The sequence below is a fragment of the Stegostoma tigrinum genome, chromosome 6 (genome assembly GCF_030684315.1).
Source record: "Stegostoma tigrinum isolate sSteTig4 chromosome 6, sSteTig4.hap1, whole genome shotgun sequence".
In the NCBI taxonomy this organism is placed as follows: Eukaryota; Metazoa; Chordata; class Chondrichthyes; order Orectolobiformes; family Stegostomatidae; genus Stegostoma; species Stegostoma tigrinum.
Window position 1 is genome coordinate 88,495,359 of NC_081359.1, and position 21,244 is coordinate 88,516,602.

The window sequence follows — 21,244 nt, forward strand, 5'->3', positions numbered from 1 at the left end:
GAGTATTTAACCATTTTTCAATGTCTCTCTGCTGTACTCTGACACTTCATGGAATTCCAGTGAACTGAACTACAGTAAAACATTCCTTTCTTTACCCTAATATACATTAATAATTTGCTGCTATATAAAGATATATTATTCAGTCTCATGAAATCATTTTTTAGCGCTCAGCAAAAACTCAATTCAATTTCATATTAGGAGTAAACAGTAGATTATGAACTTGGAGAACATTACCATAGTTTGCTAAGTCCAAAAGCTGTGGTTGTTATGGGAATTTAAGCTACTGTGTTTAGTGTGGTGAATAAAATGGAATATATTTTTATCCATAGAACATTTTCCTTTGTAATAAAGGAGTAACTGTAAAACTTGGAGACTTTGGAATTGCACGAATGTTGAACAAGTAAGTTTCAATTAACTAAAAGCATTAAAGGACGGGCTTTTAAGCTTAAGCAAGTTAACTTGTAAGAAAAGGTTTACTCTGATGTTACCAGGAACGAAGGACTTCTCTGTTATGTGAAGCATTTTGAAAGGTCAGGACTACTCATTGAAAAGAAAAAATTAAATCATGACCCAATACGGTTTTTCAGGACGATGTGTCGAGAATTTTACAAGATGGGTAAGGGGTTATGGACAAAATGCCCTTGGTGACACCCATGTCCCTTATCTCTATTGCATCTCCACCTTCTCTATGACCACTCCCTACCTCCACCTAGCCTGTGACCTGTACCCCACCTCCACTCATGTAGGTCTGGGGAACCACAGCCAAGCCTCCTGCAGATCCAGAGAAATACCAGCTGTGGCCACTGTTCTCAATTGTGCTGCAAGTACTGGTTATCTCAGAAGCGGAATGCCAATCCTAGTGGGCTCTTAATTGAGTGGGAGGTCCAATACTCTGTGGGGAAGTGCCTGATTCTCTCCACAATTTTAAAAAAAATCATTTGTGGGATATGGGCATTGCAGGCTGGTCAGCATTTGTTGCCCATCCCTAGTTGCCCTTGAGAAGCTGATGAGGAGCTGCCTTCTTGAACCACTGCAGTCCACATGCTGTGGGTTGATCTACAATACCATTGGTGGGCAAGGATTTCCAGGATTTTGACCCAGCAACAATGAAGGAATGGCAATATATTTCCAAGTCAGGACAGCGAGTGGCTTGGAGGGGAACTTGAAGGTGGTTGTGTTCCCGTAGCTCTGCTGCCCTTGCCCTTCTACATGGAAGTGGTTATGGGTTTGGAAGGTGCTGTCTGAGGATCTTTGCTGAATTTGTGCTGTGCATCTTGCAGATAGTGAACACTGCTGCTACTGAACATTGGTGCTGGGGAGAGTGGATGCTTGTGGGTGTCATGCCCATCAAGCGGGCTGCTTTGTCCTAGATGAACAAGCCTTGCCAAGCTTCTTGAATGTTGGGATTGCACTCATCCAGGCAAATGGGGAGTATTCCATCACACTCCTGTCTTGTATCTATTAGAATGTGGACAGGTTTTGGAGAGTCAGGAAGTGACTTACCACTGCACTATTCCTAGCCTCTGACCTACTAGTGTATCATGTAGGACCTCCCAGAAGAAGCAGCACAAGAGTTTGAACTGACTGTGTAACTTTGGCTGACAACCATGTTGCACTCATAAATTGCATTGAATATCTGTAAAACAGAAGCTTTTAAACAAATGGCTCATAATAGGGTCTTTTTACATTAAAACCATCAGTATCAGCAAGGAAATGTTGCTAAACTGCACACTACCATTTTTATTCCGTTGCCTGGCTATGTTTTTATGATATTTTCTTGCAAGCTCCAGTAATCTATCCTTCTCTTCCTTATTGTCCTCATTATAATTTATCCTGCTACAAAGTTAGTTCTATTTTAAGATTATATCATAAACAGTTTCTGCAAATTTTGCAAACCTGTAATATTGAATTGGATTTTATGGGGTGCTGGGTTTCTTGCACTTTGGGTATACAAATAAATGTATTGCTTCCTGATGGTGATCGTGACAGTAGAATTGATTGTTCTCCTTTTGTCATTTGGTTTTATGTCCACACCCAGGAGTTTGCGTTTATGACAGACTCGTCTTTAAGCTTAGACTTCCTTAGAACTCTGTTTCTTATTAATACTAAGTACAAATATACACAGTAATCTGAGATATATCAGGCTCTAAGCCCACTGTTAGATTATTAAGAATATATTCCACTCATGCTTCTCTCTCTAAATGTAATAACCTTTGCCCCATACTGTGCTATTTAAGTCCAGGTGGGAGCAGCACTGTGTCAGCATCAATACATTTCTCCAGGGTTGTAAAGGTCTTACACAACATTACTTTGTGTATTGGTGGATTCCTCTCCTCAGTGCAGCTCCTGGCCTTTTTAAAACACCTATCTGTGCCAACTTCTGTAAAAAAAGAAGCCACAATACCCATTTCCCCCTCCAGATCTCCTGATCATAATGTTATTTCTCAAATCCATGCCCATGTCAATCACAATTATTTACTTAAGGATAGAATTTAGTGGTCCCTCCATGGAGGTTTTTTTCAGAAGTGGGAGAAAATGAGTGGGAGTTGGAGATCCCACTATCATAGAACATAGAGCATAGAACATAACAGCATAGAACAGGCCCTTCAGCCCACGATGTTGTGCCGACCATTGATTAGCTGTCTGGATACAGAACTGGTTGGCCAACAGAAGACAGTGAGTGGTAGTAGAAGGAAAATATTCTGCCTGGAAGTCAGTGGTGAGTGGTGTTCCACAGGGCTCTGTCCTTGGGCCTCTACTGTTTGTAATTTTTATTAATGACTTGGATGAGGGGATTGAAGGATGGGTCAGCAAGTTTGCAGACGACACGAAGGTTGGAGGTGTCGTTGACAGTATAGAGGGCTGTTGTAGGCTGCAGCGGGACATTGACAGGATGCAGAGATGGGCTGAGAGGTGGCAGATGGAGTTCAACCTAGATAAATGCGAGGTGATGCACTTTGGAAGGTCGAATTTGAAAGCTGAGTATAGGATTAAGATAGGATTCTTGGCAGTGTCATGCTGACTCCTGCAGATCCAGCTCCGGCAGGAAGCGTGAAGGGAATATTCCCATCCGGAGCTCTTAAGTAACCAATTAAGACTCTGATTCCACTGTTTCTGGAACTCAGTCAGCAGCAGGTAGGACAATGCGGGCTTACTTTGTGGGCAGCCATTAAGTAAACAGATGGCCTTTGGCGTAGCTTGGTGCCGGCTGGTCCATCATTCTCACGCACCGTGCTCCAGATGAAGTGCTCTACCATCTGGGAGGAAGAAGTCTGTGGAAGATTATCCTCGCATCCCCTACGGCCTGACTGTTAACCTCCCTTCATCCCTTACCAGTGATCACCCCTTGCCGGCTCTCTGATGATATTGCTGGGGAGTGCTGCCAGCCTGTAAATAACCACCAACTCTCAATGACAGGATTTTAAAACCTTGATTCCACGGGAAGACACTAATGTCAAGATAAGCAGATCGGTCTGTGGTAAGGCTGCTACTGGTTTTCAGGCCAGGGGATATGTTCCCTGCCACAACCATTAAGTTATTTCCTGATCTTGCCAAGTTTTCTTTACTTCCATAATCAGGTTTCCAGTAAGTTTTTGCTTTAGAATATAAGAACCAGGAGCAAGAGTAGATAATTCAGCCCCTAGGGCCTTCTCTGCCATTTGATATGATCATAGCTGACCTCATCTTAGACTTAATTCCACTTTTCTGTCCAGTCCCCATAACCCTTTAACCCATTACTAATTAAAAACCTGGCTATCTCCTCCTTAAATTTGTGCCATGTCCCAGAGTTTAATGCACTCTGGAGTAATGAATGTATCAAGTTCGAGAGAAGTAATTCCTCCTTCCCTTCCCTCATTTCTGAAGAAGAATCTAGACCTAAAATGTCAGCTTTCCTGCTCCTCTGATGTTGTCTGGCCTGCTGTGTTCATCCAGCTCTGCACCTTGTTACCCTAGACTCCAGCATCAGCAGTTCCTACTATATCTGAGTGGATTTTTGTTTTAAATCTGCTACCCCTTAGCCTAAGACTATGACCTGTCATTCTAGACTCCCTCACAAGGGGAAACATCTGCTCTACGTCTACTTTGTTAAACCCCTTTAGTATCTTAAATACCTCAATTAGATCTCCACTCATCCTGCCAAACTTTAGTGACTATAGACTTTAAGTGCTCAATCTGTCTTCATAATACAAGCCTTTCATTTCTGGAATTAGTGTAGTAAAGCTTCTCTGAACTTTGTCCAATGCAATTAAATCCTTCCTCAAGTAAGGGCACCAAAATGGCACAGAGTACTCCATATACAATTTCACCAATTCCTTGCACAATAACTGTTATAATTCTTTACTTTGCATAACAGTAGAATGGGCGCAACTTGTCAAGAGCTTAGTCATAGCAAATGAAGAAAAGCCATTTAAGAATAAGAAAAATGTCCAGATTTTCTTTTTAAATTCTCTTACAATTTCAAAGTTTACTTCCAACAGAAGTGGGCCAATAAGATCTGAAATTATTGTATCTTCTTTTCTTTGGGGGGGCGGGTGGTTAACTATTAAGTCAGATGTGAGTCAAATAAAGCTGGTCATTATTCAAAAATATTGTGTATGTTTTAAATCAATTAAAATGCTAACTACTTCAACATACTGTTTTAGTCTTAAGAGTCATACAATGCATTAAAATGCAACCAGAGTTCAGGATGGCTTAGAAAATGTCAAGTTCTTTATTTTGCATCATATAATTTTGTTGCTTTTTTTGTCATTTTAATTTGCTTTTCTCTTTTATTCTTCTAGTACTGTGGAGTTAGCACATACATGTATAGGAACGCCATACTATTTATCCCCTGAGATATGTGCGAACCAACCATACAATAACAAAACGTGAGTGTAAATTTGTTTTAAACAGTCTGTTGCATTTTTGTTGTGCTTTGTAGCACAACCCAAACTTTGTGTCTAATTTTGGTTGGGTACACATTCACTTAAACTCAGTCACTGAAGACTTTGGAAAATGACTGCATTTTAAATGCCTATGGAACATTTTAGGCTTCAACAAGTACAGGCTCGAGAGACAATCATTTCATATTCAATGCTATCTTAGTGTATATGACTGGCATTTAAATTTAAATGGTCTGATATTCAGCATGTTCTAATAATCGACGACGCTAAGCTGGAGGCAATGTGTGCTTTGAGGAGGACGCTATGAGGCTGCAGAGTGACTTGGACAGACTGGCTCAGTGGGCAGATACTTGGCAGATGGAATATAATGTGGGAAAATGTGAGGTTATCCTCTTTGGTTGCAAAAACAGGAAGGCAGATTATTATCTGAATAGTGGCAGTTTAAGAAAAGATGAGATACAACAAGACCTGGGTGTCATGGTGGAACAGACAGTAAAGGTTGGCATGCAGGTGCAGCAGGTGGTGAGGATAGCTAATGGCATGCTGGCCTTCACAGCGAGAGGATTTGAGTATTGGAGTAGAGATGCCTTCCTGCAGTTATACAGGACCTTGGTGAGTATTGTGTGCAGTTTTGGTCTCCTAGACTGAGGAAAAACGTACTTACTATTGAGGGAATCCAGTGAAGTTTCACCAAATTGATTCCCAGGATAGCAGGACTGTCGTTTGAAGGAAGCCTGGATCGACTGGGCTTGTACTTGCTGGAACTTATAAGAATGAGGGGGGATCTCATAGAAACATTGAAAATCCTGATGGGACTGGATAGGTTGGATGTGGGAAGAATGTTTCTGATATTGGGAAAGTCCAGAACTAGGGCCATAGTCTAAGAATGAGGGGGAAGCCACTTGGGACTGAGATGAAGAAGGATTTCTTCATTCAGAAAACTTTGAACTTGTGGAATTCTCTGCCACAGAAAGCTATTGGGGCAAGTTTGTTAGATATATTCAAGAGGCAGTTGGACATGGCCCTTATGGCTAAGGGGATCAAGGGTTACAGAGAGAAAGCAGGATTGAGATACTGAAATTGCATGATCAGACATGATCATATTGAATGGTGGTGCGGGCTTGAAGGGCTGAAAGGCCTATTCCTGCACCTATTTTCCATGTTTCTGTCTGAAATTCTTTGAATTGAGGCATCCAACTATGTTGGCGCTTCCAACAGAACATGGAGACCATCCTATCAATCAGGAAAACGGAGACTGGGGTCCACCAGAATGGAACATCAGATGATAGCCCTGTTTACATTTGTTGCCCATCCCCAACTGCCCATGAACCAAGTGGCTTGCTTGCCATCAGAGGACAGTTAAGAGTCAACCACGTTACATGTGAATCTGGCGTCACATGGAGACCAGACCTGATAAATTTGGCAGGTTTCTTTCCTTAAAGGACATTAGTAACGCATAAGGGTTTTTAGTTTCATGGTCACCATTACTGAAACCAGCTTCCGATTCCAGGTGTTCAGTTATTTGAATTTAAATATCCCCATCTGCCATAATGGAATTTGAACCCATGGTATTACTTTGGCAGTATTAGTCCTGTGACGTTACAACTACCCTATTAACTTTCTTTAATCTAGTCAGAAAATTATTCTTGGTGTAGAAATCCTTCTTGTATGAAAAGATTGCTGTGTAAATAGGCATTTCAGTTTGCTGAGTCATTTTGAAGACCATATCTTTGGCTTGAACCTTGTCCCAAATGTAAATGTAATGATAATGAGTCATTTAAGTCCTCTCTCTCTGTTAAGTGTTTTATCCTTCACATTGCATGAATTTAAATAGAACCTGCTTAGTTGAGAGTATAATGATCAGGGTATAGGCAGAAGCTGTAGTGTAAGTTTGCAAAGATCATACAATGTCTTTCAAATGCCCCATGTCTTTTTGACTAGTGTAAAACATATTTAAACAGAATATGTTTTGAAGAGAGACAATTTTAATTATAAGCTGACCAGTGTTTTTCCCAGTTCTATATATTCATGTTTTAAAATGTGTATGAAAGTCAAGCTTTGTGAAAATCTTTGTAATAATTCATAATTATGCTTAAATCTATAAAAAAGAGAAGGCATAATCTAATCACAACTATTTACACCTCAGTATTACAGTTTGTCTTCATGTATGTGAAACCGTTTTATTTTTTTTTAGTGATATTTGGTCTCTCGGATGTGTCCTGTATGAGTTAGCCACTCTGAATCATCCAGTAAGTATAGTAATTAGATGTAACAGCAAGGGTATGTATTGGAGAGCATCCCAGTGTTCTAGAAAACTAATTTACATCATAAATTCAAGAATAAGGGGGTGAACATCTGCCAATATAAGCAATGTATCTAAGACATTGAAGTAATATTCACTTAAATGAGACAACGTAACTGTTTTGAACAATTACACTTTACCTCGGTTCTACACGTTACATACAAGTGGATAACTGCTGGAATTTAGGGCACAGGTATATGATACATTTGCAGGTTTATATGCACTGGAGTGAATTTCTACATAGTTTCTCTGCTCTGTCTTTGGAAGAGTTGAAACAGTAAATGTTGAAAAACGATAAAGTGAATGTGCGAGTGAATGCATGGATATTTATCCCTCCCCTCATTGCACCATGCATGATTTGTGCAAAGATTTTCCGGATTTTGGAGTAAGCCAGGGTGTATTTTTTTCTGGCTAATCTAATCTTTTACATTAATTGTGCTTATTATATAGGTGGTAAGGCCACAGATGTTCATTGGTGGATCATCTCCAATTATTTTCTTTTGTCAAAATTCATTCCTGGGTGAAGGTGTTGGTAGCTAGACCAGCATTAATGACCCATCCCTAACTGTCCAGAGGGCAGTTAAGATAAACCATTTTTGCTGTGGGCCTGGAGTCACATATAGGCCAAGACCAGGTAAGGATGGCAGTTTCCTCCCCTAAAGAGCTTTGACTTGCAATATAAAGGCTATCCCTGCTTTTATGCATAACATTTATGTGATGTTGCCAGCATGAGTGCAATACTTTGTTGCTTTAAACTGATTGGTATCCTACCTAACACAACCAGTAGATTATATTCTAGAAGTATATATATGAGGCTACAACAATCTCGTGATATGATGTATGTTTACCATGGATAAGTCTAAATAAATTATCAAGAAATGGCAGACCACAAGACTTAACATATTCCAGGTGTGGCCTCATCAATGCCCTGTATAATTACAGCAACACATCCTTGTTCTTGCACTCAGATCCTCTCACAATGAAGGCCAACATACAGTTTGCCTTCTTTACTCTCTGCTGCACCTGCTGGCTTACTTTCAGCGACTGATGCGCAAGGGCACCCAGGTCTCATTGAATGTTCCCCTCTCTCAATTAACAGCGATTCAAATAATAATCTGCCTTCCTACTTTTGTTACCAAAGCGATAACCTCACTATTATCTGCATCATACTGCACCTGCCATGCATTTTCCCACTCACCCAACCTATCTAAATCACACTGCAACATGGCTGTATCCTTCTCACAACTGATCCTTTCACCCAGCTTTGTGCCATCTGGAAATTTTGAGGTATTACATCTAGTTTACATGTTACGTTCATCTAAATTGTTAGCATATTTTGTGAATAGCTGGAGTCTTTGTACTGTTGAAACAAAGAGAGTGAGTGCTAACAGAACCTTGGCTGTAATGCCGGATTCTTATGCAGCAGAGCTAACCGTACTATTAGCCAGGCTGTTCCAGTACAGCTACTACATTGGGGATATCATTGCTCAGCCATGTCCTGTCCAATAAAATGCAGGACAAATTCCAATCTGGTGAAACGCCACCTCGTCACTCAACTCTCAATTATCAACAAATTAATGGACGGTATCATCCACAGTGTAAAAACACAGCACTTACACAGCAATAACCTACTTACTTGGTGGATCTCTGTGTGACTGGCTGTGTGAAAATAAAGTTGAGTTTTTAGGACACTTGTGGTGCAGTAGTAATATCCCTAGCTCTGGGTCTGAAGGCCAGGATTCAAGTTTCACCAGCTCCTGATGTATCTGAACAGTTTGATTTAAAATGCGTAACTTAAGTTACATTCATTGTTGGTTCCATCAAGACCACTGAACATCTAGACCTCATTACAGCCTTTGTTCGCCTTCAGCAAAAAAAAGAATTCCTGGGGTTGAGTCATAACCAGCACAAAGGAAGGTGATTGTGGTCATTAAGGCCAATTATGTCAGTCCCAGGATATTGTTGCAGCAGTTCCTTATGAATGTGATTTAGGTCTAATTATCTATCAATGACCTTCTCTCCAACTTACGGTCAAAGCTAGGGATATTCTCTGATGATTCCATGGTGTTTGATACTGTTCACAACTCCTTAGGTATTGAAGTATCTTGCCCATCACCTTAAACATTGACTTTCTCTACCTCCAATGCACCATGGCAGTGGTGGACACCGCCTGCAAAATACACAAGGGCAACTCAGTGAGGCTTATTCAGCAGCACCACCCACACCCACAGCATCTAGCACTTAGCAAGGCAAGAGCACCAGCTGCAGGGGAAGACTGAATATATTTTACACATCATCCTGCCTAGGAAATATACCATTGTTCCATCACCATTGCTGGATCAAACTCGTAGAATTCTATATGCAACAAAACAGTTGGAATAACTTCACATGGACTACAACAATTTAATTAGATAGATTACTGCCATATTCTCATGGGCAATTAGGAATGGGAAAATTATGCTGGCCTTGTTGATGTCACCTTTAAACCCTGAAATGCATAAAACAAAACTGCAGAAACCTTGGCTTTAACAGTAGAGACCCATATTCCTGTAAATAAATATAAGATAGCCTCATTTTGATCTCACAGCTCTTGTAGCTAAGAATATGAATTAAAATTTATCAGCCCAATGAACAACAGATTTACTGCAGCGTATAAATTTGAGAATTGGTAGATGCATTCTCACTAAAAATGAAATCCTTAGCTTGAATGTTTGAGAGGAGATAATAGTCCTGCATTAGAGCGAAAAATGTGAGGTGATCCTGTTCCAACAGGCAGCCAGGCCCTGATGCAGCATTTTTCTGTCATGAGCCAATTAACAGGATCAATGCAGCTCACCACCAAGAGCTGCCAACACAGTCAGTGGGCTTGCAGCTCAGCAAAAACTGTCTCAGTGCCACTGAATGACGGTATTCAGTTCTGAGACTACTTCACCAAGGACTTGATGCCTCATGCTGAGGTCCATCAAGAAGGCAAGAGCTTTATGGGTGATAGCATGGGACAATTCAAATCAGGCCCAACCTAAACTGGTGGGCAGCACAGCTGTTTCCTTGGCATTGCCTGAACCTGGGAATGGTCCTTGCCACTGGGGCCCTGTTTTCTCACCAAGGAAGCCTCTTCTCCCCCTCCAGCCATGATCCCCTGCCCCAACTGCCTGTTATCCATGATGGGGAGCTATTCTGCTAAGGATTTTGCCATTCGCAATAGTGCTGGGCAATGGGAAGACATCAGATTTCCATCCCAATGTCTGCATAATATTTTTTAACCTTCTGCTATCCCTCCCAGAACTTTAAAAACTGGGAAAATTTGTTTTATTTTGTCCTGATTAATTGTGGCCTTCTAGGTGTGAGTGAGAATAAAGGTAAATTTTTAAGAATGAATGTCACAAAGAAGAAAAATGCAAAATGTTTGGAAGATTGAAGTTAATTATATGTTGATCACTTTATTGTGAAAATAATTTCAGTGTTTTTTTTCAGTTCGAAGGCAATAATTTGCATCAGTTAGTGTTGAGGATCTGTAGAGGTCGCTATGCCCCAGTAAATTCCAGATACACCTATGACTTGAAGATGTTATTAGCCCAGCTGTTTAAAGTAAACCCCCGTGATCGACCATCCATCAATTCAATTTTAAAAAAGAAGTTCTTGGAGAAGCGTATTAGAAAATACCTCAGTGCTGAGGTACATTTTCATTCTTCTAAATTTTATTTAGAACTTGAATTATTTGCTGTATGTTAATGAGGTTGTAGACTTGCTCGCTGAGCTGGTGTGTTTGATTGCAGACGCTTCATCACCATGCTGGGTAACTTCATCAGTGCGCCTCCAGTGAAGTGTTGGTGTTCTTTCCCGCTAGTTACTTATTTATTTATTTATATGCCTCAGTTTGTTGGGGTGGTTGGCATCACTTCTGGTTCTGTTTCTCAGTGGGTTGTATTTCGGGTCCAGTTCAGTATGTTTGTTGATGGAATTCCAGTTGGAATGCGAGGCCTCCTGCAATTTCCTGGCATGTAACTGTTTGGCTTGTGCTGTTATCACTCACCTCTACTGGCTCCATCCCCGCCTTTTTAACTTGTCTGTCTCCTCTCCACCTATCTTGTCCTCTATCCATCTTCGATCCGGCTCCCCCTCTCCCCCTATTTATTTCAGAATCCTCTCCCCCGCCCCATTTCTGATAAAGGGTCTAGGCCCAAAATGTCAGCTTTTCTGCTCCTAAGATGATGCTTGGCCTGCTGTGTTCATGCAGCTCCACACTTTGTTATCTCGGATTCTCCAGCATCTGCAGTTCCCATTACCTCTGTTATGAATTTGTTGTCCCAGTCAAATCCATATCCTTTTTTGTCCATGTGTATTGAGAGCAGTGAGAACTGGTCATGTCTCTTGGTGGTTATTTGGTATTTGTGTTTCCTTACTGTCAGTTTTCTTCTAGTTTGGCTGATGTAATGTTTCTCACAGTCCTTCCGTGGCATTTTGTATATTAAATTATTTTTATTGGTTGTGGGCATGGCATCCTTCATGTTTGTCAGTAGCTTTCACAGGGTGGTTGTTGGTTTGTGGGCTACCCTGATACTTAGAGTTCAGAGTAATCTTGTGATCATATCTGATATGTCTCTGATGCATGGCAGGGTGACTAGTGTGTCAGGACATGTGTCTTCTTGTTGTGGTCTGTCATGGAGGAATTGGCAGTTCGTGTTTGCAATCAAACACACCAGCTTGGCGAGGAAGATGACACCCCCATCCACAACCCAAGCTACAAATCTCCTCAAAAACTTTGAATGTATTTTAGTGAATAAGAATTTTAATGATATATTGGGAGCTCCATATACAGGAAGAGATATTAACTATCTGGCTAAGGGTTACTGTCAGCATCTTCTGAATAATTAGTTTGAAAACAAGAACTTTCGCAAAAGTTGGAAGATTTAATTATAAAAAAAACCTCCTGTGAGAGAAATAATAGTGATTGAAATCTTGTTGCTGATCTTCATGATCTTTATACTTTTCTGCCTGTAAAATAAACAACAATGTTTGTGTTTACATATTTCTAAACAAAATGCAGCTAATAAAGGAAGAATTTAGCCACACAGTCATCCATGGGAAGAAGTCGCCTGCATCGAGACTTACAGCAGCCAGTTCACAATCAGGTTAGAACAAAACTGGTGTAATTGTTATGCAAGGCAGGCTGTGTTGGTTAGCTAATTACCCCACTATTGCCCCTTTAAAAGGGAGTGAAAAGGCATTGGGAGTAATTTTGACTTTGTGCATGACCAATGAAGAAAAATGATTTCGTTTGACATATTTATGTAGAAATCTAGAAACTAATGAATGAAAATTTTCACCAGATACGTTGGATATACGCCAGCCATCTGGTGTTTCCTGCACATTAACAAAGTATCTTCAATAATTTTTTAAAACTTTGACCTTTACATGCAAGCTCCAAAGATACAGAAAGCTAAATGTGCGATGAATCAGCGACCAAGACCACTAATAAATAAAAAGCCACCACCAGCTCATTATGAATGGAAAGCATCAGCAGTGGCCAACAGACCGAATATCAAGGTACGATTATTGTATAAAGAATATTTGTCTTCTGACCAGTCAAATACTGAGCGTATTAATTGTCTGAAACTATATTGCTGACAAGACAGATATGTGGCTGAGATAATGGGAACTGCAGATGCTGGAGAATTCCAAGATAATAAAATGTGAGGCTGGATGAACACAGCAGGCCAAGCAGCATCTCAGGAGCACAAAAGCTGACGTTTCGGGCCTAGACCCTTCATCAGAGAGGGGGATGGGGAGAGGGAACTGGAATAAATAGGGAGAGAGGGGGAGGCGGACCGAAGATGGAGAGTAAAGAAGATAGGTGGGGAGGTAGGGAGGGGATAGGTCAGTCCAGGGAAGACGGACTGGTCAAGGAGGTGGGATGAGGTTAGTAGGTAGCTGGGGGTGCGGCTTGGGGTGGGAGGAAGGGATGGGTGAGAGGAAGAACCGGTTAGGGAAGCAGAGACAGGTTGGACTGGTTTTGGGATGCAGTGGGTGGGGGGGAAGAGCTGGGCTGGTTGTGTGGTGCAGTGGGGGGAGGGGACGAACTGGGCTGGTTTAGGGATGCAGTAGGGGAAGGGGATATTTTGAAACTGGTGAAGTCCACATTGATACCATATGGCTGCAGGGTTCCCAGGCAGAATATGAGTTGCTGTTCCTGCAACCTTCGGGTGGCATCATTGTGGCAGTGCAGGAGGCCCATGATGGACATGTCATCTAGAGAATGGGAGGGGGAGTGGAAATGGTTTGCGACTGGGAGGTGCAGTTGTTTGTTGCGAACTGAGCGGAGGTGTTCTGCAAAGCGGTCCCCAAGCCTCCGCTTGGTTTCCCCAATGTAGAGGAAGCCGCACCGGGTACAGTGGATGCAGTATACCACATTGGCAGATGTGCAGGTGAACCTCTGCTTAATGTGGAATGTCATCTTGGGGCCTGGGATGGGGGTGAGGGAGGAGGTGAGGGGACAAGTGTAGCATTTCCTGTGGTTGCAGGAGAAGGTGCCGGGTGTGGTGGGGTTGGAGGGCAGTGTGGAGCGAACAAGGGAGTCACGGAGAGAGTGGTCTCTCCGGAAAGCAGACAGGGGTGGGGATGGAAAAATGTCTTGGGTGGTGGGGTTGGATTGTAAATGGCGGAAGTGTCAGAGGATGATGCGTTGTATCCGGAGGTTGGTAGGGTGGTGTGTGAGAACGAGGGGGATCCTCTTGGGGCGGTTGTGGCGGGGGCGGGTTGTGAGGGATGTGTTGCGGGGAATACGGGAGACGCGGTCAAAGGCGTTCTCGATCACTGTGGGGGGAAAGTTGCGGTCCTTAAAGAACTTGGACATCTGGGATGTGCGGGAGTGGAATGTCTTATCGTGGGAGCAGATGCGGCGGAGGCGGAGGAATTGGGAATAGGGGATGGAATTTTTGCAGGAGGGTGGGTGGGAGGAGGTGTATTCTAGGTAGCTGTGGGAGTCGGTGGGCTTGAAATGGACATCAGTTACAAGCTGGTTGCCTGAGATGGAGACTGAGAGGTCCAGGAAGGTGAGGGATGTGCTGGAGATGGCCCAGGTGAACTGAAGGTTGGGGTGGAAGGTGTTGGTGAAGTGGATGAACTGTTCGAGCTCCTCTGGGGAGCAAGAGGTGGCGCCGATACAGTCATCAATGTACCGGAGGAAGAGGTGGGGTTTGGGGCCTGTGTAGGTGCGGAAGAGGGACTGTTCCACGTAACCTACAAAGAGGCAGGCATAGCTGGGGCCCATGCGGGTGCCCATGGCCACCCCCTTAGTCTGTAGGAAGTGGGAGGAGTCAAAAGAGAAGTTGTTGAGTGTGAGGACGAGTTCCGCTAGGCGGATGAGAGTGTCGGTGGAGGGGGCCTGGTCGCGCCTGCGGGACAGGAAGAAGCGGAGGGCCTTGAGGCCATCTCCATGCGGAATGCAGGTGTACAGGGACTGGACGTCCATGGTGAATATGAGGTGTTGGGGGCCAGGGAATTGGAAGTCCTGGAGGAGGTGGAGGGCGTGGGTGGTGTCACGGACGTAGGTGGGGAGTTCCTGGACCAAAGGGGAGAAAATGGAGTCCAGATAGGTGGAGATGAGTTCGGTGGGGCAGGAGCAGGCTGAGACGATGGGTCGACCAGGGCAGGCAGGTTTGTGGATTTTGGGAAGGAGATAGAAACGGGCCGTGCGGGGTTGGGGAACAATGAGGTTGGAGGCTGTGGGTGGGAGGTCCCCTGAGGTGATGAGGTCGTGAATGGTGTTGGAGATGATGGTTTGGTGCTTGGGTGTGGGGTTTAAATGTGGACTTCACCAGTTTCAAAATCTCCCCTTCCCCAACTGCATCCCTAAACCAGCCCAGTTCGTCCCCTCCTCCCACTGCACCACACAACCAGCCCAGCTCTTCCCCCCCACCCACTGCATCCCAAAACCAGTCCAACCTGTCTCTGCCTCCCTAACCGGTTCTTCCTCTCACCCATCCCTTCCTCCCACCCCAAGCCGCACCCCCAGCTACCTACTAACCTCATCCCACCTCCTTGACCTGTCCGTCTTCCCTGGACTGACCTATCCCCTCCCTACCTCCCCACCTACACTCTCTCCACCTATCTTCTTTACTCTCCATCTTCGGTCCGCCTCCCCCTCTCTCCCTATTTATTCCAGTTCCCTCTCCCCATCCCCCTCTCTGATGAAGGGTCTAGGCCCGAAACGTCAGCTTTTGTGCTCCTGAGATGCTGCTTGGCCTGCTGTGTTCATCCAGCCTCACATTTTATTGTCTTAGCTGAACCTGTTTGTCTTGCAGTCATCTGGACAAATCCAAGAAGGTCAAATTTAAAACAATTGCAACAATTTATTTAACTACAGTTGATTGGTTGACAAATCATCTCTGGCGTTGCCACGGAGAAAACCGTGGAGCTCTATAGGTTCCCTAAGCCCCTGGTAATTTAAGTAAAGTGCAAAGCCTGAAAATATCCTGAATGTTTACAGAGTATGGGACCCAGCATAGGGATATATGTTGCTTCTGGAGTTGAATGCCAACTAATTGGTATTCTTTTCTCTCTTAGTCTAAATTGTTATGATAATTTGAAATTTGGCATTCTTGCATTTGACCTGATGAGTGTGTAAGATGAAAAGCTCAGCAGCATGTTACTTTCCAGAAATATCCAGAATACCAAGCTACTGTTTATCAGAAATTACCAATCTTCCAGATCGAATGTGTAGAGCATAGTGGTAGAATTATCTGCAGGAACTTCCAAAGCATATCTGCTGCTAAGCATCCACATCTATTTTTGCTGGATTAACACACAAGGGTCTTCTTTGAGTTATTCCTTTCTGTCCTCCTGAGTCTCCATTAGGTATTACTAATGCTGTGTGTCAGCTTTTCTCAGTTGGTTGCAGCCTTGTCTCTGGGTCAGAAAGTTGTAGATTCAAGCCATTACTTCAAACTTTGACCATACTAATTGAGCTGATGTCTTGGCATTGCTGTTGGAGGTCTGTCCTCAGTTACAATCCTGTTTGATGCTAATACTGGTCAAGGCAGAGTGAAACCTGGTTTGATGGACCCTAACCTTTTTGTTATTAATTAACATGAGATCAATAACTGAATATTTCCATGACAGTGCCATGCAGGATATTAAGCATTTTGTTAAACGGAAAAATGTGCTCCTGCTTCTAATCTGGCTGTCTCTCTAGGTTTTTCTGAGTTAATGTATGTCTTTGTTGCTAGACAACAGCATAGGTTTATCCTCGCTTTTTTAATGCACTATAACAACTAATTCCGATGTCTTCACTTCAGTGGGTGTCAAACCTCATTAAGAATGTTTATAAATAAAAATCCCTCCAAATTTATGGTCACCAAGCTTATAAGAACATCTTTAAAAATAAAATCAAAACTATGTACCCCCCCATATTAGCCCACAAAATACAAAATATGAATTAACCTTACAATTGTGCTTCACCCCTAACACCTGCTCACCAGGGTAAAATGATAAGATATCTGTTAGAGATATTTATATCTTGAATGCAATCTCTTTTTATCATGATTTCTGTTTTATTTTTATGGGGATCACTGTAGCAATGACAATGCACTTGAATAAGATATACAAGGACTTTACAAACAATAATTTTTTACACAAGTCCATTTTGATCATTGCTTTCCTTAAATTTACTCTTGATAAAGCATCTACTACGATATTGTTTGTCACTTCCTACTACACAAATCATTTTTAAATTGTGCGGTTGTAGCACCAGACTCTAGTAAGCTAGTCTCGGGTTTTTGGCATGAAACTTTGCTGGGAAAGATGCAGTCAGGAAGAAAGAAGTAGAATCTAAATCAAAGTAACACCGCATCTATGTGAATGCATGGAGTGTAGTTATCAAGTTACAGGCACAGATTACTAAGTGGATTCTATGATCTACGTCTCAATGACTCTACGATGTAGTGGCTATAACAGAGACGTGGTTCAAGAAGGACAGGATTGCGTGTTAAATATTTCTCATTACAAGGTTTCAGTTAAGATAAGGAAATGGAAAAAAGGAAGATAAATAGCTAAGGTACATATAGTGGTGCAGCAGAAAGACAACATCCCAGAGAGCCCAAGAACATTTGGCTAAAGCCTTGGAACAAAAAGTGCGGTTATGTTTCTTGATTTTGTCTATAACTTAGCAACAAGTGGAATGGATGTACAGGAACAAATCAGCAAGGAAATTACAGAGGTGCAAATATTATAGAACAGTTATAATTATACACTTTAGTACTTAAATATGGACTAGAACAGTGGTAATGCAATGAGCAGCAAGATGTAACTACTCCTAAAATGTGTTCAGGACAATTTTCTGCAGCAGTACCTGTCCAGTCCAACAAGATGGGAGTCACTGCTAGACCGGGTTCTTGGGAATGAGGTGGACCAAGTAAATCAAGTGGCATTGGGAGACCATGTAGGGATAGTGATTGTTGCATCATAATGTTTAGGATAAGAGTAGAAAAGGATAAAGGACATTCCAAAGTAAGAATAATTAACTGGGTAAAGCTGATTTCAATGGAGCAAAAATAGATTTGGGTTGAATAACTGGAACTGAAGGTTGGTGAGGATAAAACAGTAGCTAATCAATGGGCTAAGTTAAAAGAGTTGGTTCAGACTCAGTCAGGATATATTCCCTCAAAAGGAAAGGTAGGTTAAACAAACCAAGAGCTCCTGAGATGAAAAATGAGATAGAGATTAAGAAGAAAAATTGTGTCAGTTGAAAATGTGACTGAGAACCAAAGAGGAATATTTAAGGTGCAGAAGACATGTGAAAGAAACAAATAAGAGCAGCAAATAGAGATTGTGAGAAAAAGAGTAGCAGCCAATGTAATGGCGAATCCTAAAGCCTTCCACAGGCACATAAGCAATAAATGATTGGTAAATGGAACAGTACAACAAGTAGGGACCAGAAAGGGGATTTACACATGGAGGTAGGAGTCATGGCTGAGGTGTAAAATAAATAGTTTGCATCAGCCGCAACGAAGGAAGGAGATGCTGTCCAGACCAAGGTCTCACGGGACGCAGCTCAATCACTAGACAGATTGAACATTGAAACAGAGGAGATATTGAGCAAACTACTGATAAGGTACTGAGACTGGATGAAATGCAGTCAAAAACAATGAAAGAAGTTAGAATGGAGATTGCAAATGCACAGACGATAATCTTTCAGTCTTCCCTCGACTCAGAGATGGTGCCAGAGGACAGGAGAATTGCAAAATATAACACCCATGTTCCAAAGAGTTTGTAAGAATAAACGTACTGTAAGAATAATACAATTAACTTCAGTGGTAGGGAAACCACGTGAAATTTTTTTCAGGGTAGACTTATTGGTCACATGGAAACATATCAGTTAATTAGGAAAAGCCAGCTTGGATTTAAGGGAAAATAATGTGCAACTAACTTGCTGGAGTTTTTGAAGAGGTCATGGAGTTGATGAGGGTAATGTTGTTGATGTGGTGTACATGGACCTCTAAAAAGCATTTGATACAGTGCCACGCAGAAAACCTGAGAGAAGAGTTACAGCTTAGTTATAACTTGGTTTTGGGACCCTTGCCTTTCTTGATATGCATTAATAATCTTGATCTTGGTGTATTGGAGGCAATTTACAAGTTTATAAATGATGTAACATTTAGAAACTTGGCAAATGGTAAGGAGGAGAGTGTAAAATTACAAAATGGGTTTGATAATTTGGTGGAATTGGCACATAGGTAGAAGGTGATGTTCAATGTGGAGAATTATGAGGTGATACATTTTGGTAGATAATATAAAATGAAGAACTGTACTTTAAAGGGTGAGCAGGAGCAGAGAGAACAAAATGTACATGTGTGTAGGTCATGGAAGGTAGCAGGACATGTTGAGCAAGCAGTTATTTAGCATATGAGATAATGGGAACTGCAAATGCTGGAGAATCCAAGATAACCAAGTGTGAAGCTGGATGAACACAGCAGGCCAAGCAGCATCTCAGGAGCACAAAAGCTGACAGATTAGATAGGGAGAAACTGTTCCCTCGCATAAAAGGCTTGAAAACGAGAGCGCAATTTGCTAGATAATTTGCAAAAGAAGCAAATGTGATGTGAGAGAAAAAACTTTTTCACACAGCAGGGAGTTAAGATCTGGAATGCGGTGCCTGGAAGTGTAATGGAGGCCAATTCTTGGGGCATACAAGAGAGCATTGGACAATTATACAAACAGAGACAATGGGCAGAATTTTCCATCCTGAAATGACATGGGTGATGGTGAGTGAGTTGAGAAAAGTGGTGAAATTAGGGCAATGAGATTCTCAACTTCGAGAAATAAGCCTGGTCCTGCAGCTAATAGCAAGACAAAAATCACAATGAAGATCAATGATAGGCTTGTTTGTATGCTATTAGTACTTTATCACGCCTCATTGATCTCATTAATAGAAATTAGACGGTCACAGTTTCCAACATCAAAATCAGAGTGGGTATCTAACAGCTCCAGGTAGCTGCTCACTCCTCTAGTTTTCTGTCTTGGACAACACTCACTGACAACTCAGGTTTCACTTCATGGGCAGTGGCTGCCCCCCACTCCTCCCCACCCATCACATCAGCCTTACCACATTCTCCTTGACCATGTCTGATCAACTTATAATACAGTGCTCCACTTCAATTCTGCACTTTAGAGCAGACCAGCACCTTTCCTTATTACATTGGTGCAAGAGACTTTCCAAGCTTTGCCGCAACTTAAAGGCTCGTAATACTTCTGTATTATTTTGCTGTTTTGTACAGACACAAAGTCAGGCGGCTTGTTGCGTTTGTCAGTGAAATAACTCCACAGAGGCTGATATCTCGTCAGCAAGTCAGCCATTATTTTCACATAGAGAGTCCTTGACACTGATACAGCTCCCTCAGAGTCAGCTCTCAGAGTGAACAGGATGTCTGACAGTCCTGTTCTTATCTGTCAGCCAGGGCTCCCTGATTGGACTAGATTAACACCCCCAATCAGAGAACTCATATTCTATGAGTCCACAGGGCTGAGCTTGCTACAATCGCTACAGTCAGCAGTGATCAGTCAGGGAGGTGGACATGTTGCTGTATGGCCCAGTGCTACGTTGGGAGGGGTTCTATATCACTGCTGTCCAGGGGTGGGCCACTCTCATCCCTGCAGCTCTAATGCAATCAGTCAGGGGATTTGTGGTAGTCATTCGGGGAGCTGCAATGAGCTCAGGGGTCCAGTCACACATCAGTTGGGCCTGTCTGATAAGTTAGTTATAGGTGAGCCATTGTCAATCCATGGTCAGTCCTGAGGGTCAGCTCAGTGATAGTCAAAGGACATTATAGAAAGCCGCTGTTGTGGTAGTAAAGGTGGGGAAATCTATTGTGGAAATTGGAGGCAGCATACTGGGATACATATAGGACAATATTGTGAAGGGGGTAACTCAACATAAGGTTGGGAGATGATAGTGCATTGGAGATCATCAGTTACCGTGGGCTGGGTCATTGATGTCACAACCATCTTGACTTATTAACATGGAAATTATTTACATAACTTTTTGGGTTCTAGTCTTTCTTCCCCTATATTTTGACATCCCTCTGTTTATTCCCTCATACAATACCTTTTTAATCCATGGATTTTCTATTCTTCAAACTTCTTTGCTGATTTCTATACTGCCATTTTCCCACATACAGCTATCAGTGTGAGATATCATAGGTGCCCTCCAGAATTGCTGCTTCCTGGATCTTTAGTACTTAATGCTTACCTAAATAAATCTTAAGGGTTAACATAATAGTATTTAGGAATTTGTACACAACCATGATTTCCTTCACAATCTCAATTTTATTTCAATTTCTGTAATCAAAGCCATTAAACTCTAGAGTATTTATTTGTCTCTTGCAAAATCTATAAATTATAGAATCGCTGCAGTGTGGAAACAGGTGATTTGGCCCAACAAGTCTGTACTGCCCCTCTGAAGAGTATCCCACCTAGACCCATTCCCCTACCCTTGCATTTCCCATGGCTAACCCACCTAGGTCAAACACCCCTGGGAACTATGGCAATTTAGCATAGGCATTCC

General features: G+C 42.3%; 1 protein-coding gene across 10 annotated transcripts in view; it reads left to right on the forward strand.

The window, feature by feature from the left end:
* The window catches only part of LOC125453419 (serine/threonine-protein kinase Nek5-like), a 74,035-nt gene that overhangs the window by 26,253 nt on the left and 26,538 nt on the right, over nt 1-21,244 (forward strand). For 8 of the 10 annotated variants that reach the window (XM_059646747.1, XM_059646746.1, XM_059646748.1 and 5 more), the window contains 6 exons: nt 330-400; nt 4,782-4,868; nt 7,078-7,132; nt 10,660-10,860; nt 12,233-12,317; nt 12,608-12,732. In XM_059646747.1, the coding sequence (XP_059502730.1) occupies nt 330-400; nt 4,782-4,868; nt 7,078-7,132; nt 10,660-10,860; nt 12,233-12,317; nt 12,608-12,732 (624 nt within the window). The remainder of the gene's footprint in view (nt 1-329; nt 401-4,781; nt 4,869-7,077; nt 7,133-10,659; nt 10,861-12,232; nt 12,318-12,607; nt 12,733-21,244) is intronic. The other 2 variants (XM_059646749.1, XM_059646751.1) reach the window with 2 other exon arrangements.